This window comes from Cucurbita pepo, chromosome LG09 (genome assembly GCF_002806865.2).
Source record: "Cucurbita pepo subsp. pepo cultivar mu-cu-16 chromosome LG09, ASM280686v2, whole genome shotgun sequence".
Taxonomy (NCBI): domain Eukaryota; kingdom Viridiplantae; phylum Streptophyta; class Magnoliopsida; order Cucurbitales; family Cucurbitaceae; genus Cucurbita; species Cucurbita pepo.
The window spans coordinates 2,398,236-2,415,108 of record NC_036646.1 but is presented as its reverse complement, the minus strand read 5'-3'; the positions used below and the strand labels follow the sequence as shown (position 1 = coordinate 2,415,108).

The following is a 16,873-nucleotide window of genomic DNA, read 5'->3' as shown; positions in this document are numbered from 1 at the left end:
TTTTACCTATTTAACATTTTTTTAAATTCAAGTTTTTATATTTAATTATATATATATATATATATATATATATATATATTATTTTAAAAAAACCTAACACATAATAAAATGTGTGAAAGAAGATTGGGCCACCGAACACGAGAGCAGCAAAAAGGCTAAGTTCCTTGGTCGACTTCCTGTGGAATATGCGCTCGAATACAACATTATAATTGTTGGATGAAAGTTCCAAATCGGCTAATTTATATAATGATCATGAGTTTATAATCAAAGAATACTATCAAGACTTTTTGGGAAGCCTAAAGCAAAGTCACGAGAGCTTATGCTTAAAGTGGACAATATCGTACCATTTTGGAGAGTCGTGTTCACCTCAACTCTCGTCGTTACTTTTGGGTTTAAGCATAATATATAACTAATTGCAAATTAATTTAACTAATTATAATATTATTTAGATTAATGGTGTAAGATTCTTTAACAAAAGCCCATTGGGCGTAATGGAAAAATAAGAGAGCGAAAAAATTGTGAAATTGCTATCTAATTATTATTTTGTCAATATATATATATATATATTATTTAATTATAAAATTTAATAAGTATATTAATTTAATTTCCTTTATAATCCCTTAATTATTAAGCATACTAATTTATTTGGCCTTATCCATACTAAATAAAAACCGATTAGTATTAAAATAAAAAAATATTATAAATTTTAAGAAACTTACTTACAAATTTAATATTTAAATTGATATAATTATTAGTTTCAATTTTTTATTAATAAAATCTCCAAAGTTTAGTTTATATTTCAATAAGTTATATTTATTATTTTTTTTTTTTAAATCGACATTTAAATGATTTTTTTTTTAATTTATAGCGAAAAATATATTTTTCAATAATAATATTGGCCTATATTTTTTACCATTCATGCGAAAGTGGGTGCTCACTTGGATCAAGCACATTGGTTTGTTCCACCTACCTCTCCCCAATTAGTTGTTAAGTATGTTAGTGGAACCAATAATAATAATAATAAATAAATAAACTTAATATATATATATGTGTATTTGTATTTATATTGCTAATTATGTAAATATATGTATTTTGAAGGAACCATCTATTTTTTTTTTATAAATAATAAATATTTGATTCACCAAATTATATTTCTATGCAAGGAACATGAGATAAAAACATAGGGATATTTTGGTAAATTAGTTCTGGACGATAAGAAACTTTAAATTAATTGTAAATACAAAACCTCTTGAAAAATAATTATTAAATTATCATTAGATTTTTTTAAAAAATTATTTTAATTTATAAAACTATAAAAGACTAAATTTTAATTTTTCCCTCAAAATAAGTAATTTAACAAAAAATAGCAAAAAATAGGTGGGGTCGTGTGGGAAATTGATTTTATTTTATTTATAATATTTTTTACACAGCCTTTTTCCTTTCACCTTTCATCTTTGAATCTTCCGCTGTCACGTGATGGGATTGGCTTTTTCTTTCAATCTGCCACCGCAAATAGACTAGACGAAACCCAACCAGACAAATTTGCAGCCGTTGGATTTCAAATTCCCAGCCGCCCATCACGATACAGGCACGCTCCGCCCATGTGNTTTTTTTTTTTTTTTTTTTTTTTTTTTTAAATTTTAAATTAAAACAATGTTTAGTCATTTAAATTAATAATAATTTGATAATTTGTCATAGTATATATTATTTTAGATCAAATTGCCGTCTGAACTTTTAGATTTTCTAATATTAATTACATTAATGATTTTTTTAATTTATTTATAGTGAGTAAATGTTTTAACTCCCTATATTAATGCTTATTTGGTATACGAACTATATTAGTTATTAATGAGTAATAATTTGGTGTGATATAACATATCAAAGATTAGATATTAAAATATGTGGTGTATATTAAATATAGTTTAATGAGCTCAAAGTACTAGGAGTATTTAAAAGGTTCGGCCGAAAAAACATAACCAACTTAACTCGAATTATTAAAATTGAGTTGAATCTTATTTTGTTTAGCTAAGGTTGCTGATATGAACCGAGGTATCAATCATGCAATATAGATGATACGAAATAAGGTGTTTTAATCATGTCATAAAGATGTTACGATGTTTTATTGTATTTTAACATTTTAGATAATTATTTTTAAGATTATAAGTTACGTTTACATAGTCATCATTATGGTATTGATGATCATGAAAATTACCATCTTTCAATTAACCCTATGTTACTATAAGGTTTATTTTCAAGATTATAAATAATAATTTATCCAGTTGTACTATCAAGATTTTGAATATAAAAAAAAGGAAATTTGGATATTATGATTTTTAGGCTGCAGTCATTCAAGCAGTATTGATCAAGTTATTTTGTGAATTGTTTTGAATCACACGTTTATAGATGAGTCTTCTTTACTTTTGATTTTGATCATCAAGATAATCGGTTTCAAAACTTTATTTTGTGTTGATTCTTTATCGTTTTTGGGCTCTTTGACAATTTCGATCTACAGAGATCTCGTTCATAAACAAGGTTTTTAGCTTAAATCTCAATAGTTTCCTATAAATAAATTTTAAGGAATATGTGAAAAAAAAATGTTGTTTAAATCACGGTAAGATGTTGCAATTTATGTCATATTAAAAAATAATCAAGTTTCGTTTATTATTCCATGGATACCTATCCATCACTTAGGGCGCGTATATATACACATATATACATATATATTATTTATTTATTTAGATTGAATGGGTCTTTAGGCTCAACTGTTTTAAAATTTTGTTTTTATTTTATTATATATATATATATAAAAATTGAAATTTCAAAATCAAATGAAAAAAGCAATTTGAATAGTTCAAAGGTTAGGTTTTCATGTAATCATTCATAAAAAAACAAAATATCAAATTGTCGTGCGGATCTATCAACATGGCCGCACCATTGACAACCAATTGCTCAATTATTTTCAATTATTTTTTTTTGTTTTATTTAATTTAATCAATTCATTAATTATTGATCATATACTATTTTTAATTTTCATGCCATTTTATAAATATGTTTTTTTTTAATGGACTTTCATTTAATCAACCGCCAATTTACAGGCTAGCCTAACTCGAAGACCGTGCCACATATACTTTTTATTTTATTTTATTTTAATATATATATATATATATATATATATATATATATATAATTTTCGAAATCTATTAAAATTTCTCAAATTAATGGTTGAACTAAAAAAAAATTAATTAATTTAATTACAATTATATTCACTAGTTAATGATTTTATTCATCTCATTAATTTTTATAAAAAAATAAAAAAAAAAAAAGAAAAATTATTTAATGATTAAATCTAACTACGTGGAATTGGTTAAATAACGACACCATATTTCATTCCAATTGTTAGCCATCCGGGAGTTTCGACACATTGAAGTAAAATTCAACTAAAAAAGGTAAAATAGCTAAAGTTGACCTCAAAGTGCATTTGGAATCTTCATGTAATCGATTCTCATTCCAAATTGTTTTTCATGGCTCAATTTGTACTTAAAATTTAAAATAAATATATATTTTGGGTTGTAAAAGAATCTTATATGAAGACATCAAATAATAATATATTTATTAAAAGATCGAGACAAAAAAAAAAAATCTTAATAATTAAGACATCAAATATCCTCGTACACAATTTTTTTTAAAAGTTTTTTTTATGTTATTTTAACTCATTGACATTAAATAATTTATTTTGAGATTTTAATTAAATAATTTTATTTATTAATACAAATTTTCATTTTAATAAATACTCTAATGGAGAAGAGTTATTTTTTAAAAAAATCTTCAACGTTTAATTTCAAATAATATATTTAAAAAACAATAATAATAATAATAATAAATGAGTATGACGAGGACAGAGAGCGAGATATAGGTGAAGTAATATTTTTTGTAAGTCCATTACTACGTGACATCAATTAATACAATTGAATAGATATGACATTTATAACTATTTCAAAACTAGTAAGTCTATTACCACGTGAACAATAAAATAAAAATATTATATTAATTTAATAACAATATTCGTAATTTTTGTATTTTATCTAAAAAAAATATGTTTTAATTTTGAAAATGTAATTTTTTTCAATGTCTGAAAAAATACTTTTAGAAGCAATAGATGTATATTTATTTTATTTTTTTTTTCCTTTTTATTGGAAGAAAAGGCCCCCTCTGAAGGACACGTGGCAGCGTATTACAGGCTTAAAAAGAAATAAATAAGTAGCCAAAAAAATATTGATTATATTCACGTGGCAGCAAAAACAAATTCAAATCCAGATCATCCAATTTTAGCTTTTTTTAAAGGCGCATTAAAATAAAAATAAAAAAAAAAAAAAAAAACGACAAAAAATCCATGAAATCTGGCCATCCCTAATACTCTATGTAAGTCAGACCCTCTTGATAATATAGATTACATACCATAAACACTTTCCCAATAAACCACTTGCAAATGTCGTGGTAATGATAGCAACTAGAGAAAAATAAAATAAAATAAAAATAAATGATGGAATNTCTTTTTTTTTTTTTTTTTTTTTTTTTAATTCTTTTGTTCTTACTTTTAGTATTTTAAAAAATTACTTCGTGTTATTTTGTAATTTCACCGTATGTGGTTAATTTAAAAGGGTGTATTTCACGTTCTCTAATGTGATGTCGCGCGTTGATTGAGGAGGATAACANACGTTTAATTTCAAATAATATATTTAAAAAACAATAATAATAATAATAATAAATGAGTATGACGAGGACAGAGAGCGAGATATAGGTGAAGTAATATTTTTTGTAAGTCCATTACTACGTGACATCAATTAATACAATTGAATAGATATGACATTTATAACTATTTCAAAACTAGTAAGTCTATTACCACGTGAACAATAAAATAAAAATATTATATTAATTTAATAACAATATTCGTAATTTTTGTATTTTATCTAAAAAAAATATGTTTTAATTTTGAAAATGTAATTTTTTTCAATGTCTGAAAAAATACTTTTAGAAGCAATAGATGTATATTTATTTTATTTTTTTTTTCCTTTTTATTGGAAGAAAAGGCCCCCTCTGAAGGACACGTGGCAGCGTATTACAGGCTTAAAAAGAAATAAATAAGTAGCCAAAAAAATATTGATTATATTCACGTGGCAGCAAAAACAAATTCAAATCCAGATCATCCAATTTTAGCTTTTTTTAAAGGCGCATTAAAATAAAATTATTCCCACATCGATTGGAGGAAGGAAAGAGTGTCAGCGAGGATTCTGGGCCTCGAAGAGGGGTGGATTGTGATGTCCCATGTTGGTTGGGGAGGAGAACAAAACCTTACTCTAGTAGACATTTTAAAGCATTGAGGGGAAGTCCGAAAGAAAAGCCTAAAGAAGACAATTTCTGCTATCGCTGGATCTAAACCGTTACATCTAATTTAAATATATTTGATAGATAAAACACAATTTTTGAAATAACGAACACAAAAAAGCAACAACCGGTGGAATAGTCAAAATAAAAAAGAGGATTTATGCGATGCTCGAGGAAGAGTATACAAATGAATTAATATCGTGAAAATTGTATAAAATAATTGAGGTTACTATTTATACTAACGAGATACACATTCAGCTAAAAAAATGCTAAAACGACCCATTAATGTTAGAGACAACATTCACTCTTGAAAACAATTCAAGACAATTAGACAACGGGTCGTGTCACACTGAAGGCACGAAAATGTTTGGACCATCAGATAAATTTAGATTACAAACGTCAATTATGAGACATTATAAATGGTTAAAAAATCTTTCCAATTTGTATTCGTTATTTAATTAAAAAAAGAAAAAAATATATATTTTTCACTTTCTAAGTACATTGGTTGAAAAACAAAACATTTAAATAAACTTTAGCGTTGAAAACAACAAATTTGAAGGTATAAAATGAAAATAAAGCAACAATTTAAATTCAAATTGGGAAATTCCGTCTATCAAATCAACCGCTTAAAGTTCATATCGCTTTTTTTCTTCCATTTTTTGCCTTTTTTTTTGGGTGGAAAGTTCATCGATTTGTTTGTCTCACTTTGTATAAAATAATTGAGGTTACTATTTATACTAACGAGATACACATTCAGCTAAAAAAATGCTAAAACGACCCATTAATGTTAGAGACAACATTCACTCTTGAAAACAATTCAAGACAATTAGACAACGGGTCGTGTCACACTGAAGGCACGAAAATGTTTGGACCATCAGATAAATTTAGATTACAAACGTCAATTATGAGACATTATAAATGGTTAAAAAATCTTTCCAATTTGTATTCGTTATTTAATTAAAAAAAGAAAAAAATATATATTTTTCACTTTCTAAGTACATTGGTTGAAAAACAAAACATTTAAATAAACTTTAGCGTTGAAAACAACAAATTTGAAGGTATAAAATGAAAATAAAGCAACAATTTAAATTCAAATTGGGAAATTCCGTCTATCAAATCAACCGCTTAAAGTTCATATCGCTTTTTTTCTTCCATTTTTTGCCTTTTTTTTTGGGTGGAAAGTTCATCGATTTGTTTGTCTCACCCCATTTTCTAGTTCATCTTTCTATTACATATACAATATTGTTAAATTAATTAAAAAAATTATAAATTTTTGTACTCTTACCTTAAAAATATTTTTAATTTTGAAATGCTTAAAGAAATACATTTATAATTAATTTTAGATAAAAAATACCATTAAAAAGTTTTATTAATATTCTTCCACTAAAAAAATAATAAAAAAGATAGATACTATGTTTAAAAAATACCCACCAAATTTTAAATGTAGTATTAACGACATTTACATTTATAAAACAAGTTTTTTTTTTATTTTTATTTTTACCATTAATACATAGATGAAAACTGTTAATAGACACCTTATAAATTGTCTCTAAATTTTTTTAACGTTGCTCTTGAAAGTTCACAAGTATTTTTGAAAAGCAGTGTTAACGATAAAGATATTTTTGAAGTTTTTAAAAGGTTGAAGGGTATTAATGAAAATTTTGAAAACTCAAAGGGTATTTTTTAGACGAGAGGTTAAAAGGGTATTTTTGGAACAAATTTCAAATTTCAAAATTATTTTAAAAACAAAGTTTTAACTGCTCCCATCCAAAATTAGGCATTTTAATTTTTTTTAAATGCTTAAGAGTAGTTTTTAGTTTTTTTTTTTTTTTTAATTTATAGTTTTTTTTATAAAGTTCAATTTTTTTTATTATTAATTTAGAACTCATAACACTTATTACTATTTAAAAAAAATATAATTGATAAAACTAAAAAAATATTGTCGTAAAAATATGATATAAATATTATATTTTATACTTTAAAATTTAAAAGTAAAAATTTAGAGTATGTACGTTAATTATTATTATTATTATTATTATTTTGAAAATCAAGTTAATAAATACTAATTTTACCTTCAATTTGTTTAATTATTATTTTGTTATTTAATCACCAACTAATTAACAACTTGGTTTGGAGGTATTAGCGGCAGTTTCCAACTTTTTACACCTATTTTAAAAATAAATAAAAAATTAATATTTCTTTTAATATTGGTTAATCATTTAAATTATATAATTTAATGTAGTTTGAAACCTATAATTATTATTTTTAAATTGAGATAATTTATTAATATTAGATGTCAATTTACATATAACTCATCAATCAAGTCATTTAATTTTTTAAAAAAATCTAAATGCTCATTCAAATAAATAATTTAAAAATCTTATTAGTCCATTAATATCTGTTAATTATAAAATTGACCAATTTAAAAATTAATGCTATTAAAATAATAATTATTAATTTGCTAAAATACAGTCATAAATTTCAGCTGGGGTGAATTTAGAAATAGTCTAACCCTAGGGGCCATTTTGAAAAAACTCAATCATGCGTTAATTTGTTGCTGCTGACGTCATCACACACGTGCCTGACCTTGCACTCGTGTAACGCTGGAGAGGGCGAGTATCGATAAATCCCCAAACGCGGACGAATCAAACCCACCGTCGCATGAGCAAAGCCAGCTTTGGAAGAATCATTAATTCTTCTCTCTTCTCTCTATGTTTAATTTATTGAGAGGAAAAAAAAAAAAAATAATTATAAAGAAAAAGCTCAAATATATTTGTTCAACGATTTACTCATTCCCCATTTTCGAACGCGCCATTCTCCGATTCACGAAAGCGACCACGGCGTTTTTTCGTTGACTCCGCCAAAAACCCAGACAGCAATTCTAACAAATCAAGGGAAAAAACAGAGGGGGGTTTTGTGTTGTTGAAATGCCGATGAGAGTCCGTCGTCGTTGTTCCGGCGATGGGGTGGCGGTGTGAGATCTCACCGTCGACGGAGAGGCCCCTTTGACTCATCTTGGAGCCCATTTCCGAGATGGGTTCGGGTCCAATTGGGGTCGGTGGGAGTGGAGCGGCGAGTAATTGCGTTGTAGATGGTAGCACAGGGGCTACAAGCGGCGGCGGAGTTGGCGGCGGCGTAAATGGTTCCGGCAAAAGCTGCGGTGGCGGATGGAAGTGGCAACAGAGACATCTCAGACTGGTCTCTTCAGGGTTCGTGTTTTTCTTAGGATGTTTTGTTTTGTTGGGATCGATTGCTACACTTTACGCTTGGTTGGCTTTTACCCCTCCATATGTCCGTACGGACGGCGGCGTTTCATCGCTTGGATGTCAGGAAGATAATGAAGGGTCTTGGTCTATTGGGGTTTTTTATGGCGATTCTCCTTTCTCCCTTAAACCCATTGAAACGGTGAGTTTTTGATGAATATGATGGATTATCATTGACAATCCTTTTGCTAAATAGGGTTTTAATTGTGTGTAGGCGAATGTATGGAGAAATGAAACTGCTGCTTGGCCAGTGGCTAATCCTGTAATCACCTGTGCTTCAGTTTCTAATGCTGGTTTTCCCAGTAACTTTGTTGCAGACCCGTTTCTTTTCGCTCAGGTAACTTCCATTTTTGGCCTGCAACTTTTTTGCTGTGGTTCTATTGCATTTTGATTGTTCTTGAGCTCCTTGAGTCCAACTGTTCGTGTTTTTCTATGATCATGTTTAAGTTTGGTACCCATTGTTTAATTGAATGAACCCCGAGTTGTTTTCGAAAAAATAAACGAATTCGAGCGGCGGATTCGATCGTATAAGGATTCCCTGTTGTTGAAATAATGTAACAGCTCAAGCCCACTGCTAGCATGGCTCGTTGTGTATCATCGTTAGCCTCATGGTTTTAAAATGCCTTTGTTAGGGAGAGGTTTCCATACCCTTATAAGCAATGTTTTGTTTCCCTCTCCAACCATTATGGGACCTCACAATCCAACCCCCTCGAGAGCCAGCGTCCTTGTTGGCACACTGTTCGGTGTCTGACTCTGATACCATTTGTAACGTCCGCTTTGGTTTGTTATGTATAGCTGTTACTCTCATGGTTTTAAAACGTGTCTACTAGGGAGAGGTTTCCACACCCTAATAAGGGATGTTTCGTTCCCCTCTCTAACCAATGTGAGATCTCACAATCCACCCCCCTTGGGGGCTAGCGTCCTCGCTGGCACACCGCCCTGTGTTTGGCTTTGATACTATTTGTAACAGTCAAAGCCCACCGCTAGTAGATATTGTCCACTTTGGCTTGTTTCTGTATAGCCGTCAGCCTCATGGGTTTAAAACGCGTTTGTTAGGGAGAGATTTCCACTCTATGTTTCGTTCCCCTCTCCAACCGATGTGGGATTTCACTGATAAAGAAGGGAATGTGCATTTCTAAGGGAACTTGATAATCAAGTTTTGGTCCCGGAGTAGGTTGNTAGCTCTAGAGGCTTATCGTGGCATAATTATAACGTAGCGGTGATATTATAGGTCGTCGGTTGTGATAAATGAACTTCCATTATGTCAAAACAAAAGTCATATGTGCTATGTGTTAGGTTGGGTGACTTTGAATTTAGCTGCTATAGCATACTTTTTGTTACCAAATTGTTTTTAGTTTGGCTCGAACTCTGGTTCAACATGTAATTTTTTGTTGCAATAGTTTGGTGCTGCCTAAATTAACATTATAAAACATGCCAGATTTGAGGGTCTTGAAGCTATTGGATTTACTATTTACCTCNGTTACCAAATTGTTTTTAGTTTGGCTCGAACTCTGGTTCAACACGTAATTTTTTGTTGCAATAGTTTGGTGCTGCCTAAATTAACATTATAAAACATGCAAGATTTGAGGATCTTGAAGCTATTGGATTTACTATTTACCTCTTGTGACTTTTAGTGTCGGGTAATTTTGGTATCTGAATTACTTCTAAGAGTGAAAGACTGTCCCCACAAACCATGTGAGATCCCACATCGGTTGGAGAGGGGAACGAAGCATTGCTTATAAGGGTGTGGAAACCTCTCCTTAACAAATAACTGTGAGGCTGACGGCGATATGTAACAAGCCAAAACGGACAATATTTGCTAGCGGTAGCTTGGATNAACGAAGCATTGCTTATAAGGGTGTGGAAACCTCTCCTTAACAAATAACTGTGAGGCTGACGGCGATATGTAACAAGCCAAAACGGACAATATTTGCTAGCGGTAGGCTTGGGTTGTTACAAATGGTATTAGAGCCATACACCGGGCGGTGTGCCAGCGAGGACGCTGGGCCGCAAAGGGAGTGGATTGTGAGATCCCACATCGGATGGAAAGGGAAACAAAACATTGCTTATGAGGGTGTGGAACCTCTCCATAATAGACACATTTTAAAATCGTGAGGTTGACGATGATATGTAACGGGCCAAAACGGACAATATCTGCTAGTGGTGGGCTTGAGCTGTTACGAACTAACATGGGTTCTTTTAGCATGCTTTATCCCAACTCATATAATTTATCTTCAGAGATCACCCAACATAGAATTTATCCAAGTCGAGCATGCATAACATTGGAGCTATACTAATACGGTGCACCTTTCATTTGATGAACACGATAATGGTCATCGAAATTATTTTCTTTACACTTTATGGTTCGTATGAGCAATAAATAGGTGAATTATTTCTTCGATGAATCACGTACTGCTCTTATTCTTTCTTATGAGCATGTCAACTCTTTTCACGAACGAATCGATCTTACTGGCAGGGAGATATCATTTACTTATTTTACGAAACCAAGAACTCGGTATCTTTGCAAGGAGATATAGGCGTTGCGAAGAGCGTTGACAATGGAGCAACATGGCAGCCTCTAGGTGTTGCTTTGAAAGAGAAATGGCATCTCTCTTTTCCATTTGTCTTTGAACACCTTGGCAAGGTAAGAGACTCACCCTTTCTTTTCTTCTTCCTTTTACGTTTTTGTTGGTAGCCGAGATTTTGGGTTCGAGCTTCGGGTTTAAAACTCGATACCTTAAAATCCTGTCTCCGAAAACTGCGGTCCTCAGTTGTCAGTGTTGCGATTACGGTCATTCGGGCGTTCACTTAGCTTGCAAAATAGGCTGTGGCTCTATGCGCTAGATTGTGTTTTTTCCCCTGTTTTGTGGGGCTTTTGGTTCGAGAGTAGAGCGGTAAAGAGGTCTTGGTAGGACGTTTAGGAGGTCGTTAGGTTTAATGTTGCGTCGTGGGCGTCTGTCCATCGGACTTTGTTACTTCTAGGAATCTTAGTTCGTTGTTTGATTCCTTTTGTGGGTTTCTTTTCTGTCTACCCGTGCACAATCTTTCGTTTTTTCTTAATGAAAGCTCGATTTTTTAATAATGATGATGGACACCGTGTCCATGCAATCGAATCACGTGCAATTTTTTTGATAATTTGTCGGTTATTTCTTGCAGATATACATGATGCCAGAAAGCAGTCGAAAAGGAGAGGTTCGCCTTTATCGAGCTGTTAATTTTCCTTTGAAGTGGGAATTGGATAGAGTTATGCTGAAGAAGCCCCTTGTTGATTCAGTCATCATCAATCACAATGGTATGTACTGGCTTCTAGGGTCGGATCATAGTGGTCTCGGTACGAAAAGAAACGGGCATTTGGCGATATGGTATAGTAGCTCGCCCCTTGGTCCTTGGAGGCCTCACAAGCGGAATCCTATCTATAATGTGGATAAAAGCTTCGGTGCTCGTAATGGAGGCAGACCGTTCTTTCACGACGGTAGCCTATATCGTATTGGTCAAGATTGTGGTGAAACTTATGGCAAGAAAGTTCGTGTTTTCAAGGTCGAAGTTCTTACAAAAGATAGATATAAGGAAGTAGAAGTTTCGTTGGGCTTAGAAGAACCCGTTAAGCGTCGTAATGCTTGGAATGGCATTCGCTACCACCATGTCGATGCCCTAAAGCTTAGTTCTGGTCAATGGATTGGGGTGATGGACGGTGATCGGGTACCCTCGGGTGATTCAGTTCATCGATTTTTACTTGGTTGTGTTGCATTTGCTGTGGTTGCAGTTCTTGTTTTGTTACTCGGTTTGCTACTCGGAGCGGTGAACTGCATCGTTCCCATGAATTGGTGCATTTATACTTCGGGAAAGAGAAGCGATGCAATCTTAACATGGGAAAAGTCGAATTTATTTTCTTCGAAAGTGAGACGATTCTGTAGCCGTGTGAACCGAGCACCTTCGATCCTTCGAAGTTGGGTGAAATCTAATACGTGCACTGGCCGACTTGTTCTTGCTATTTTATTTGTTTTCGGAGTTGCACTCATGTGTACTGCAGTGAAATATATATACGGAGGCAACGGTGCCCAAGAAGCTTACCCGTTTAGAGATCACTACTCTCAGTTCACGTTACTCACGATGACTTACGATGCTCGCCTTTGGAATTTGAAAATGTACGTAAAGCACTATTCTCGATGCTCATCTGTTCGAGAGATCGTTGTGGTATGGAACAAGGGAACACCTCCAAAATTGAGTGATTTGGATTCAGTTGTGCCTGTTAGATTCAGAATAGAAGAGAAGAACTCGCTCAATAACCGGTTCAAGTTGGATCCTTTGATAAAAACTCGAGCCGTTTTGGAGCTCGACGATGACATCATGATGACTTGTGATGATGTCGAGCGAGGTTTTAAGGTATGGCGTCAACACCCCGATCGCATTGTGGGCTTCTATCCCCGACTTGTTAACGGAAATCCTTTGCAATACAGAGCCGAGAAATACGCTCGAACTCATAAAGGATACAATATGATACTTACAGGGGCAGCGTTCATTGATAGTCAATTTGCTTTTCAAATGTACTGGAGTGCAGCTGCTAAGCCGGGTCGGGATATGGTCGATAAGATTTTTAACTGTGAAGACGTTTTATTGAATTTCCTGTATGCCAATGCTAGCTCGTCTCAAACGGTAGAATACGTGAGGCCAGCTTGGGCGATCGACACGTCGAAGTTCTCGGGTGCTGCTATCAGCAAAAATACACAAGTTCATTATCAGCTAAGAAGCGACTGTCTCAATGAATTCTCTAAGTTGTATGCGAATTTGGCTGCTCGGAAATGGGGATTCGACGGGCGCAAAGATGGCTGGGATTTGTAACCACCACCGACGTAAGCGTTTCTCCGAAACAGGTCTTCGACTTATCTTCAACACTGCTAGTTCTTTCTGTTCTTAGTTGTTTTAAGTGAACTTCCAATGTTGATCTCTCCTCCCCCTTGTGAATTTAGTTGGGGAGTTTGGATATCTAATAGTTTCAGTCAGTGAGATGTACATTGCTCGGTCATGGTTCGTTTCGTTTGTCTCGAAAACCGATTCCACTTAGTGTATGCTAGATCCTGTTCCTGATTGGCTGAGACGTTCGACATCTCACCGTCTCGACGACGCTCGTAGATCAGCTCGTTTCACTTCTCGGGTATTCCGTTACTTGTTGTAGCTGTACTTACAAAAAGGTAAAAGGTTAGCTCTGAATTATTTGGAAGGAAAAACACTGCCTTTTTTCTTGTTAGAAATTTTGATTTTCACTTTCTTCTTTGGGTAGACGAACTTGAATTAGTGTCTAGATGTCCAATTTTTATGAATGTATTGTTTGATTCATCACCGAGCTCGCTCTTAACGTCGTGTCTATTTAGTTCTTGTGGGTATAACCGCTCTCTTTTCATTTGGACACTATATCTCACTGTAGCCACCCTGATGGAGAAGATTACTGGGCCACTTTCGGTTCACTCCGATTGCTATTTACGGATGTCAGGTTAATCCAATTGTATGGTTCAACTACTTTAGTAACCCAGGTGATGTGGAGCGGTGTGTGAATGACACCCGCAAGAAGTTAACCCGTACGGTTCTCAACTACTTTAGTAATCAGGGTGATGTGGAGCAGTGTGTGAATGACACCCGCAAGAAGTTTTTTGGTTGCCATTTACAGATGTTCGGGCTAACCCAATTGTACAGTTCTCAACTACTTTAGTAATCCGGGTGATGTGGAGCGGTGTGTGAATGACACCCGCAAGAAGTTTTTCGATTACCATCTACGGATGTTGGGTTAACCCAATTGTATGGTTCTCAACTACTTTAGTATTGGGTTAACCCAATTGTATGGTTCTCAACTACTTTAGTAATTTGGGTGATGTGGAGCAGTGTGTGAATGACACCAGCAAGAAGTTTTTTAGTTGCCATCTACAGATGTCAGGGTTAACTCAATTGTACGGTTCAACTACTTTATTTATCCGGGTGATGTGAGTAGTGTGTGAATAACACCCGCAAGAATTTTTTCAATTACCATTTACGGATGTTCGGGTTTAACCCAATTGTACGGTTCTCAACTACTTTAGTAATTCGGGTGATGTGGAGCAGTGTGTGAACGACACCCGCAAGAAGTTTTCCGGTTGCCATCTACGGATATCAGGATTAACCCAATCGTACGGTTCTCAACTAATTTAGTAATCAGGGTGATATAGAGCGGTGTGTGAATGACACTTGCAAGAAGTTTCTACATCGGGATTTAGATTATGCCTTTCTATTTAGTTCATATCTTCTACGTTAACCGAACGTTTCCGCCTATCTGGTTGTCTATCACATCACACCGATCATACCAAAAACTTTACTATAATTTATTCTCTTAGTTAGTGCATTTATTGTGTGTGTATTATGTGATGGTTTTCTTTTTTCCTTTTTTATTGATATTTTGATACGTTTTGACTGTAAAGTAAAAGTTGGATATGGGTTGAAGGGTTATTGATGATTCCATTGCTTTTGAGGAGAGCCCACATACCCCATAAGAACAACTTTACAGTGTAACAATGAGAAAATAAATAAATAAATAAATAAATAAATAAATAAATAAAACAGACATGGGCCAGGCTTATGCTGTTTGTTTGTGGGGACCACAGTGAGCAGCTGAGAATGCTCCTTCTTTTTAACGGTCCTCTCGACATGGAGATGGAATGGGATGAAGGAGAAGAAACCAGCCCATATGGGGCAAACTTTTATGGGTGCTTGTGGCCCCCAAAATTCTCAATTATTTCCATATCTTGTCCCTCTCCATCCTCTATCAAGAAACGAAGGAAAACGTGCTTAGTCAACTATACCAATTTGAGCATAAGTCAGCTGAAGTAAATATCTACTTCTATCTTATTGAGTCTGAGCTCGTTTGAGCTAGCAAGCTATTGACTAAAAGTACGACTCCTTCAACCACGAGCTCAGATGTTCAGATATCTTATGCCAATTTGAGCATAAGTCAACTGATGAAAATATCTATCTCTATCTTATCGAGTTGGAGTTCGGTTAAGCTAGTAAGCTATCGACTAAAAGTACGACTCCTTCAACCACGAGGTCAGATGTTCAGATATCTTATGTCAATTTAAGCATAAGTCAACTGATGTAAATATCTATCTCTATCTTATCGAGTTGGAGCTCGGTTAAGCTAGTAAGCTATCGACTAAAGGTACGACTCCTTCAACCACGAACTCAGATGTTCAGATATATTATGCCAATTTGAGCATAAGTAAATATCTATCTCTATCTTATCTAGTTGGAGCTGGGTTAAGCTAGTAAGCTATCGACTAAAAGTACAACTCCTTCAACCATGAGTTTAGATGTTCAGATATCTCATGCCAATTTGAGTACAAGTCAACTGATGTAAATATCTATCTCTATCTTATTGAGTCGGAGCTCGGTTAAACTAGCAAGCTATTGACTAAAAGTACGACTTCTTCAACCAGAGGTCAGATGTTCAGATATCTTATGCCAATTTGAGTAAAAGTCAACTGATATAAATATCTATCTCTATCTTATTGAGTTGGAGCTCGGTTAAGCTACCAAGCTATCGACTAAAAGTATGACTCCTTCAACCACGAGCTCAAATGTTCAGATATCTCATGTCAATTTGAGCATAAGTCAACTGATGTAAATATCTATCTCTATCGTATTAAGTCGGAGCTAGGTTGAGCTAGCAAGCTATCGACTAAAAGTATGACTCCTTCAACCACGAGATTAGATATTCAAATATCTCATGCCAATTTGAGTATAAGTCAACTATATTATCTATCTCTATCTTATCGAGTTGGAGCTCGGTTAAGCTAGTAAGCTATCGACTAAAAGTATGACTCCTTCAACCACGAGCTCAAATGTTCAAATATCTCATGCCAACTCGAGTATAAGTCAACTGATATAAATATTTATTTCTATCTTCTTGAGTTGAAGTTCGGTTACGCTAGCAAGCTATCGACTAAACGTACGACTCCTTCAATATCAAGCTCAAATGTTCATATAAGTCAATGGATATAAATATCTATCTCTATCTTATTGAGTCTGAGCTCGGTTAAGCTAGCAAGCTATCAACTAAAAGTACGACTCCTTCAACCACGAGTTCAAATGTTCAAATATCTCATTTCACGGATCGAACTAAAAAATATCTTGACTTTTCATTTTAAAAGGGTGTAGATAACGTTTTAAAAAATGTTTATATATGAAATTTCTCGATATTTTGTATA

At 33.3% G+C, this 16,873-nt stretch overlaps 1 protein-coding gene across 1 annotated transcript; it reads left to right on the top strand.

The window, feature by feature from the left end:
- The first annotated feature begins 8,130 nt into the window (after positions 1 to 8,130).
- On the top strand, positions 8,131 to 13,984 carry LOC111801972 (glycosyltransferase family protein 64 protein C5-like). The gene is made up of 4 exons (XM_023686222.1): positions 8,131 to 8,787; positions 8,860 to 8,982; positions 11,122 to 11,289; positions 11,802 to 13,984. The coding sequence occupies exons 1-4, from the start codon at positions 8,416 to 8,418 to the stop codon at positions 13,482 to 13,484; spliced, it is 2,346 nt and encodes a 781-aa protein (XP_023541990.1). The 5' UTR covers positions 8,131 to 8,415; the 3' UTR covers positions 13,485 to 13,984.
- The last annotated feature ends 2,889 nt before the right edge of the window (positions 13,985 to 16,873 follow it).

Coding starts and splice junctions, on each gene's coding strand:
- LOC111801972 (XM_023686222.1), top strand. CDS start 8,416: ATGGGTTCGGGTCCAATTGGGGTCGGTGGGAGTGGAGCGGCGAGTAAT. Junction 8,788..8,859: donor CCCTTAAACCCATTGAAACG/GTGAGTTTTTGA, acceptor AATTGTGTGTAG/GCGAATGTATGGAGAAATGA. Junction 8,983..11,121: donor ACCCGTTTCTTTTCGCTCAG/GTAACTTCCATT, acceptor TCTTACTGGCAG/GGAGATATCATTTACTTATT.